An 8,899-nucleotide genomic window follows, 5' to 3' on the forward strand; every position below is an offset into this window, starting at 1 on the left:
TATCCATGCGGAAAAACTCCTGGATTTAAAAAGCAAGGGCCTTCTTGCTGCAAATTTATATCTCAGTTTAACATAGGGGAGTCACTCAGCTAAACATAAGCACCAGCAGCTGCCACTAGCAATATGGCGGTCGGCGTGGTGTCTAGGTAATCTAGGTCTGTGATTTTGCCGCCGCATTGGTATGCAACGAGTTATACATGTTATACAAGATCAAAATATGAAAATGAAAATTTGGTACCTTAAACATAATTATTAATCAGCTGAACTCAATGGTATCATCAATAAGTCGAATTTTGATTAGATCAATAAAATTAAATTTTATGGAACCGGAAATTTTGGTATTTTTCAGAATAAAAGTGGACATATTTTAAAGATTTAACTAGAGGAAATTCCTGAATCTTCTTCTAACTTCTGTATGACACATTTAAAACATAACACAATTAACTGAAATGCTATAAATTATGGCGTGTAACGAAACATAAAAAGAAAAAAAACTAAGTCTGTTCGGTTATTTTAAAGTGGCAGTCCCCCTAGTTTTTTTTCTTTTCTTTTTTTCTTTTCTTAGCCCCACATTTCATGGAGGCCGCACGTTTACAGATCTAAGTAGTTATCTGTGTTATCAGCACCAAACGGGGACTCCACTCCCAGAACTGCAGGCTGTTATGTCATCCTCTGAAGGTAAGAGTTCATTTTAAAACACTGAACAAAGGTTTTCCAGATCGATCGATGAACTCGTTGTAGTGTGCATTAAGCGCTGGTGGTCAAGTACCACCTTCTCATGATGGTCGATTCTTATGAGTTTACATTTTCTTGATTTAGATGTAACCATAAAATGATACTAATGACTTTTATTATGCTAATGACTATTATTTTAGTTTTGCATGTGTAGATGTTACCCTGGGTAATATTTCTGAGTTTAAAAATACCTGTGTATGTCAGACAATTGAGAACCAAATGGATCCATTGGGATAGACCAACACAAAGTAGCGCTTTACTGTGATGCTTAGGAAAATGATGCATTATCTTCAGCATACCTTAGCAAAACCAAATCCGCTATTGATGATGTAAAAGCTCGTTCTACAAAGTAATGACACAAAGTGCTTAATTAGATTATAATGACTACAACTAATTTCTGTGGGACATAATTGTGTCAGTACTTTGCATTTTACAGGTAGGATGAATTTGGAGGAGTACTTCCAAAGAATTGGCTTCCATGGCCCTTCTGATAAAATGGATCTCGCAACTTTGAGGTCCATCCACAAGCTGCATGTCATGTCGATCCCTTTTGAAAACCTCAGTATTCACTGTGGAGAGTGGATCACCATGGACCTGGAGACTATTTTCAATAAGGTGGTGAGGAGCAGCCGTGGAGGCTGGTGCCTTGAGAACAACTACCTGTTTGGATGGGTGCTGAGAGAAATGGGCTTCAGTGCCACAACACTGAGCTCCAGAGCTTTCAATAGGATCATTGATGACTTTGGTGCTCTTGATTCTCACCTAATTCACAAGGTTATCATTGATGGGAAGGCTTATATAGCAGACGTAAGCTTTGGGGTCTCATCTCAGATCTGGGAGCCGCTGGAGCTCGTCTCTGGAAAGGACCAGCCACAGGCAGCAGGCGTGTTTCGTCTCATCGATAAGGGCGACATCTGGATCCTTGAGAAGACAGGCAGGAAGCCAAAGGTTCTCAATCCAGAATTTGCCAAATCCAGCCTGGTGAACAGGAAGGAGACGAAGCCAATCTACTGCTTCACCCTGGAGCCTCGACAGGTTGATCATTTCTTTGAGAAAAGTCAGAGAATCCAGAGAGATCCAGCCTCCCTCTTCACCAACAAGTCCATCTGCTCCCTGCAAACGCCAACAGGATTCAAAGCTCTGATTGGCTGTATCTACAGTGAGGTCACCTACAAACCTGAGGAAGGGGTGGATTTGTTGGACATGAGGAACATAACAGAGGATGAGCTTGATCAAGTCCTGACGGAGCAGTTTAATGTAAAGCTGCAGAACAAACTAAAACCTGTGTGCAACAAAACATTTTACACCCTTTGAAAACCTTCCAAAAGTGTTTGGAAACCATTAGCCCAGTAGTTTTACGTAGCACTATTATATATATATGTTAGTTGAAAGAAGTTTAAATGTGCTTTATAGATGTAGTATATTGACTTACCATACCTAACTCCACTTTGAAGAAATGCAAAACTACTGATATTAATGAAAGGTCAACTTTTATACCAATAAAATACGAAGAGTAATTGTTAAAAGTAATCAAATCTTTCATATTCTTAAAAGTTAAACTTTTAAAATTCAAAGTGCAATTATTTCTAACAAATTTATTGTGATGTACTAACTAATTTTTCAGATTTATTCCTTTCTTTGTTGTAAACTGGACTAACATTTTAAGTATGCAATGCTCCCTGAGAGTTTAGGATTTTCATGCTCAGATTTTGAGTCCTGTTCAGTTTGCATATTTCACATTTTGAGACTACTGTAACCTGTACACTGCTGATTATGCCAGAAAGAGTTCTATTGTGAGCTTGCACTTATAGCTCTGTGTAACAAGTGATAGCCCAACTCCTCCTGACTATCCAAATGGAAAGTTCAGTCTTTTTTTGGACACACACTGTCAATATTTAATCTAGAACAGTGTTTCTCAACCCTGGTCCTCAGCAACCCCCTTGCTCTGCATGTTTTAGATGTGCCTCTATTCCAGAACAGCTGATTCAAATGATTGCATGACCTTCAAGTACTGCAGAAGCCTGTAAATCACCCAGAGATGCAATTCAGGTCTGTGGCAGAAGGGAAATACCTAAAACATGCAGGACAGGGGGGCGCTGAGGACCAGAGTTGAGAAACACTGATCTAGAATAAGTACTAGAAAGGACAATCTGTACTTAAACTGGGATTTTTACCTCTCTGTTTCCTTTGTATGTACAACTCCTCTTTAAATCATTTTACAATAAAGTTTCATTTCACATGATTAATGTCAGTGAGGTACATTGAAGTAATAAAATTTGTTTTGTAATCACTTTGCAAAACTGGACTGGTGACATGTCCAAGTGGTACCCCGCATCCTGCCTGTTGACTGCTGGAGAAAAGTAATGCCATTGCAGCCATGCAAGGACTAAGTAGAGATGGATGGATGGAGGGATGGATGGATGGATGGATGGATGGATTTTGGCTATCTTGTATTCACGGAGACTCATATAAGCAATCATAAGATTAGATAATTGCTCACATTGTTAAGCTGGACAGTGTTCCTCTTATTTGTGTAGGCCATAATATTGCCTGCTTTAAAAATCACTGTCTTAATATTCATATTTTCTGAGAAACCAATAGAAAATAAATATTTACATCTCTGTGTGTTGAATGTTTAACATAGGAGATTCACTTTTTGCATATGTCATCTATTTTTCAATGCACCTTTGATCAGATTTTATGGTGCAATCAGCTTTCAGGGTAAAGCAGGTCTAAAGTTTGCAGCTTTGGGAAATCTGCAGTTCAAGGTGTGCTACTGTTCTTGTGCACAAGCCGCTTGGTTGCTTATGTACTCTGTCGCTTTGTTAGCCTGACTTAGCAAATGATCAACTAATCCAATCGCTGCCATATGTCATATTTCAGCACCTTACTAGTCAGAAGTTCTTTAGTAGTTCTGACTGCCTGGCTGAGGTAAGGATGAATAATTTTTACTGTATATGTCCATTGTTGAGGGTTGTATTTTGGAAGATGTCTATGTTACATAGTTGCTAACATAAAAAGAAACAAACTATGACCTAAAACAGGATCACTTCCAAGTGAGCGTGCACATTTTCACATTTTTGTAAATTTGACTTAATAAATAACTCTGACATCTTACATTTTGCAGCTAAGATGAATTTGGAGGAGTACTTCCAAAGAATTGGCTTCCATGGCCCTTCTGATAAAATGGATCTCGCAACTTTGAGGTCCATCCACAAGCTGCATGTCATGTCGATCCCTTTTGAAAATCTCAGCGTTCACTGTGGAGAGTGGATCACCATGGACCTGGAGACTATTTTCAATAAGGTGGTGAGGAGCAGTCGTGGAGGCTGGTGCCTTGAGAACAACTTCCTGTTTGGATGGGTGCTGAGAGAAATGGGCTTCAATGCCACAATGTTGGGTGGCAGAGTTTTCAACACTATCACCAATGACTTTCCACCTGGGGAGAATCATCTCATCAACATGGTTGAAATTGATGGGAAGGCTTATATAGCAGACATAAGCTTTGGGGTCTCGTCTCAGATCTGGGAGCCACTGGAGCTCGTCTCTGGAAAGGACCAGCCGCAGGCAGCAGGCGTGTTTCGACTTACCAAAAACGAGGACACCTGGATCCTGGAGAAGACAGGCAGGACTCCGAAGGTTCTCAATCCAGAATTTGCCAAATCCAGCCTGGTGAACAGGAAGCAAACATATCAGATCTTCTGCTTCACCTTGCAGCCTCGAGAGCCAGAACATTTCGCAGAAAAAAACCGCGCACTTCAAACAGATTCAGCCTCTCTGTTCACCAACAAGTCCATCTGCTCTCTGCAAACACCAACAGGGTTCAAAGCTCTGATTGGCTGGACCTACAGTGAGGTCACCTACAAACCTGAGGAAGGGGTGGATTTGCTGGATATGAGAAACATAACTGAGGATGAGGTTGATCAAATCCTGAAGGAGCAGTTTAATGTAAAGACACAGAATAAAATTAAGCCGGCAAACAAAAAGGTGTCCTACACAATCTAGAAGATACCAAATAACCTTTTTCTTTGGCTTTTAAATGACTGCTGTCAGGGTTGACACCTATTAAACACAGCACATAATACAGGAAAGACAAGAGAAAGTTAGATTCTTAATACTCGCGAGGAGAACAGACAGCGATGTGCTTTCAGTTACAAATCTCCAACTGCTCTGAAGCACATTTGCCTGCCCCTCTCTTTTTATTGTCTTTAGGATCCCTAATCACAGAGAGCGCTGTAACTCTAAGGGGAGGGGAAAAGACACTTCATCACACAGTCACAGCGCCAAGATTATAGCTAACTAACCACACAATCTATCTCGCCCTAGCTTATCCAGTTCCTGACCCAGGATCAAGCAGGACAAGTTGTACATCTTCACGGCGATGGTTTTATAGCTATCTAAGAGGTCAAAGCAGGGCGTTCTGTGAAGAGCTGCTGTCACTGCTCTTCTTCAGAGAGGCCCTCTGAGAAACGAAGCCAGAGTGATTAACAATACAGAAACATTCCTTAAAACATATGACTAAACTAAATAAGTAAGTATACATAAACTAAGAACATAATAAAGATATACCAAATAGTTGATAATAATACAATTTACCTAACAACTGCATTGAATGTGTTTATTACATGACAAAACCAAATATCACAACTGAATGTACCAAAGTTGAGGCTTATCATGCATTTTTATCAGATGATCTGCCTTTGTTTTTATTCAGAATGTAAAACTATTAAATAACATCAATATATTTGTATTTGTATTTTGTACAAATCTTATATGAAAAACCTGTTCTTTTTTCAAGAATAAAATCCAAACTATTCAACATTTCTTCTTCCTGTATGAATGTGCTCAAGTCACTTTTCTATGGAAATAAAGAACTTTGCAGTTTAAACACCCTTAAATCACAATTATTGCTTAATGATTGTGATTTTATGAATGGGGAAAACAAAGGGACATTATGGAACGTCTAAGATTTAATTCAGCGTGAAACAGCGCCACCTGTTGCCCGTCCCCAATCTGTGACGTTTCAAATCAGGAAAAGACATTACGGTTTGGCCCGCCCTCTTCTGAGCTTTCCATCCAATAGAATTATGGTTGAGGATTTAGCCCATTCTGATTGGTCATTAGGTCAATCCTTCATTTGCGACAGGAAGCAGAGGCACAACCAAACAGCGCATTGCTGTTGTTGGCTTAGGACATGAATTCTTTGGAGCAGGCCGAAGGTAACAAAACCATAAAGTAGTTCATTTTACCCAGATAGAAATCTATTTTAGGGGTCATGTAGATTTTTAAATAAAAATATAAAAGATAAATCAGAGGTTATAATCTAGGGAGTATAGAAACTGGTATAAAGCCTGGCTAGGGTTATTAGCATACTTGCTAGCTTAGCAGGGAGATATTTCTTTTTAGTTGACAACTGTGTAGTTTAACATCTATCCTTTGGAATAACTGAGCGTAATGTCAGACTTTATAACAACATTAACGATTTTACGGTGATTTTCTGTGTTTCCGTATCTTAAATTAGAAATAAAAATGTTCTAAACTGAGCATTTGTATTGATGTGTACATTATATCAAAGTCCCAGTTTATTGACAGCCACTCGGAGCTTGTCACCAGAAAAGCTTTAAGTCTGTCCTACATCTCTGATGTTCACTGTAACTGTATTTGAACGTGTCCCTTATTCCAACAGACCTGAAGGCTTTTGAGAGGAGGCTAACGGAGTATATCTCCTGTTTACAACCTGCAACAGGCAGGTGGAGAAGTAAGTACCTGCTATTGCTGACGTGATACATTATGCATTTTCCAGCATCTTCAGGGTGAAGCATACTGGCACTGTAATGCACAAAGTGGAGTTTCTTCAGTAGCATTTAAAGTTGTAGCGGAAACTCATTGGATGATTGTATGACGGCGCTACTTTGACAAGATAAAGAATACTGGGTGTTTTCATCTTCTAAAATGAGAAATATTTTTAGCGAATTGTGACTGATTTCAGGTTGTCTCAGAAGAGTGGCTATTGTTCTCCAAACTATGTATCTGTATTTCTAAACGTCTATGAACACAAAATATATATCTAAAAAAAAAATCACCATCATGTAAGGCCACATAAGTATTCCTTACATGGAGGCAGCTGTCTCTGGAGCTATAGTGGACAGGAAATAAGGATTTCATAGGTTTTATACAGATAGACAAGTGGCTAGTTAATCAACTTTGTCTCCCAGTGAATATTATTATTAAGTTATACCAATGTAAATTTAAATGAGCTGCACATTCAGACATAGACTGCCACTCTGGGAGTGTTAACGGGTTTTTGTCACCATATTTATTTTCACCCCGTTGCTCTTGTCCTACTAGTAGTACAGCACCCAAATCTACACCGCTGGTTGATGATTTAGCTCTACTTCAGGCAAACATCTAGGCATATTTCCTACAATCTTAACAATAGGACAACATTCCAATTTGCATAATGTGTATGTTGGCAAACATTTCATAATATCTGCATGTTAAAACAAGCCATTTTAGCTTTGGAAAAAACCTTTCAAATTACAAGCTCCTACATGTGTGTGTGTATATATATATCTCCATTCTATATTTAAGAATTTTTATATTGAAGGTAGAGTTATTTATTTTATTACTTGTGTCTTATAACTCCACAAATGCAGGAGGATTCCAATGCTTGGTGTTAGGCAACATACAGTCTTTCAGTAGAGATGCATCAACTTTACTAAATTCCTGAATAGTCACTATAATAAATTGTTTGTAATGTTTTTCTTTTATCTCTCTTTCCAGTGATTTTGATAGTGGTGTCTGTTTGCACAGCCACAGGGGCTTGGAACTGGTTAATAGACCCTGACACTCAAAAGGTTTGTTACCTGAGCAAGTAAGCCAAATTGCATGATGTTTGTTTTATGCAGTTTCGCTGCTGCTTCTCCTCACATTCATATGACACAGATTTGCAATTCTAAAGATTACATATATGATTTTTAAAAAATCTAAATAACTTTAAACCTGATTTCAGCTACATTACAGTGAGTTTCAAGAGAATATTTTCTTTATGGAATTTCAATGTAATCAAAAATTACTCATGAGTTTTGATCAGATGAGAGAAAAAAAAGTAAAACTTTGTCCTATCAAACTTTCCTAACGCTGCTCCTCTCCCTCCTTGTTTTGCAGGTTTCTTTCCTTTCATCACTTTGGAATCATCCCTTCTTCACCATAAGCTGCATCACCCTAATAGCGCTCTTCTTTGCTGGGATACACAAACGAGTCGTGGCACCCTCGATGTATCCTTTTTCTGCTGTGGTAAATATATCGTGGAACAGCTGATTTTGCTTTGAGTTAAACAGAATGTTTTTTGTTGTTTTCTTTTACATTCTTGGTCGTGTATTTTTTCCTTGACGTTTGCGCCTCCAGAATTGCTGCCCGCTGCCGCACAGTTTTAGCAGAATACAACATGTCCTGTGATGATGTAAGATTGTCAATTCCTAGAAAATGTATCTTTCATCTTTCTATGAATTTAACAATATTTTATTGAAATGTCTTGACAGACGGGAAAACTAATTCTCAAACCCCGGCCGAACATTCAGTGACTACCATCTTGGTCGCTCTGTTCATTTAGTTTTCATCAATTGTTGACCTCTCATCGGTCCTTCAAGGAGCCTGACCATCAGCAACAAGGTGCAGCACTGAGGAGGATGTCATCATCATGATGATTTAGAATGAAGAAATGGACAGATGGATGCTTTTTAAAAGTTGGCTGTGATGTTATCATTGAAGCTGCTGATATGCTCACCTGACCCTTGATGTATTTTACGAATCGAGTCTCGATGTGTTTATTTCTGTTTCTAAAGTTGAGCATGTATTTTATCTAAATGTTTCTATTTTTAAATTTATTTACCTAATAAACACTCAAAGTGTGAAAATGTGTTGTTTTTCTGCCTTCTCTCAGATTTTTAAATATAGTTTTTAGCTGTGGTTTGCTGCAATAATCTTTCCTCTCGTTTTTCTTATTCACATTTTTTGAAAGCCTAACTGTCCATGCTCAATCCAATATTTCCTGAAGTGCCTGGGGAAATCCATGCTTGAATGGCCATGGTTTTTGTTAGCTTTAATGAAAAGAAAGAAAGAAAATCGGGAGTGTTCAATTTAGAATCTGCCACTCACAATATGG

General features: G+C 38.4%; 3 protein-coding genes across 4 annotated transcripts; all 3 read left to right on the forward strand.

Moving 5' to 3' along the window:
- The first annotated feature begins 549 nt into the window (after positions 1 to 549).
- LOC106957721 (arylamine N-acetyltransferase, pineal gland isozyme NAT-10-like) lies at positions 550 to 2,977 on the forward strand. The gene is made up of 2 exons (XM_015049168.1): positions 550 to 678; positions 1,172 to 2,977. Exons 1-2 carry the CDS (start codon positions 663 to 665, stop codon positions 2,047 to 2,049), a joined length of 894 nt encoding a protein of 297 aa, XP_014904654.1. The 5' UTR covers positions 550 to 662; the 3' UTR covers positions 2,050 to 2,977.
- LOC106957722 (arylamine N-acetyltransferase, pineal gland isozyme NAT-10-like) lies at positions 685 to 4,776 on the forward strand. 2 transcript variants are annotated; one of them, XM_015049170.1, is made up of 2 exons: positions 685 to 1,171; positions 3,863 to 4,776. In XM_015049170.1, exon 2 carries the CDS (start codon positions 3,868 to 3,870, stop codon positions 4,738 to 4,740), a length of 873 nt encoding a protein of 290 aa, XP_014904656.1. In that variant the 5' UTR covers positions 685 to 1,171; positions 3,863 to 3,867; the 3' UTR covers positions 4,741 to 4,776. The 2 variants fall into 2 exon arrangements, with proteins under 2 accessions (XP_014904656.1, XP_014904655.1); XM_015049169.1 differs by lacking the exon at positions 685 to 1,171 and adding an exon at positions 3,075 to 3,666.
- Positions 4,777 to 5,864: 1,088 nt separating this feature from the next.
- cnep1r1 (CTD nuclear envelope phosphatase 1 regulatory subunit 1) lies at positions 5,865 to 8,632 on the forward strand. The gene is made up of 6 exons (XM_015049151.1): positions 5,865 to 5,954; positions 6,422 to 6,493; positions 7,519 to 7,592; positions 7,903 to 8,012; positions 8,143 to 8,197; positions 8,277 to 8,632. Exons 1-6 carry the CDS (start codon positions 5,930 to 5,932, stop codon positions 8,316 to 8,318), a joined length of 378 nt encoding a protein of 125 aa, XP_014904637.1. The 5' UTR covers positions 5,865 to 5,929; the 3' UTR covers positions 8,319 to 8,632.
- Positions 8,633 to 8,899: the final 267 nt, after the last annotated feature.

This window comes from Poecilia latipinna, unplaced genomic scaffold (assembly GCF_001443285.1).
Source record: "Poecilia latipinna isolate Pla-1442-1.1 unplaced genomic scaffold, P_latipinna-1.0 Scaffold929, whole genome shotgun sequence".
NCBI classification, from domain to species: domain Eukaryota; kingdom Metazoa; phylum Chordata; class Actinopteri; order Cyprinodontiformes; family Poeciliidae; genus Poecilia; species Poecilia latipinna.

Excerpts from the sequence above, each read along its gene's own strand:
- cnep1r1 (XM_015049151.1), top strand. The coding sequence starts at position 5,930 with ATGAATTCTTTGGAGCAGGCCGAAG. Across the intron at positions 5,955-6,421 it reads TTCTTTGGAGCAGGCCGAAG|ACCTGAAGGCTTTTGAGAGG; the intron begins GTAACAAAACCA and ends TTATTCCAACAG. Across the intron at positions 7,593-7,902 it reads TAGACCCTGACACTCAAAAG|GTTTCTTTCCTTTCATCACT; the intron begins GTTTGTTACCTG and ends CTTGTTTTGCAG.
- LOC106957722 (XM_015049170.1), top strand. The coding sequence starts at position 3,868 with ATGAATTTGGAGGAGTACTTCCAAAGAATTGGCTTCCATGGCCCTTCT.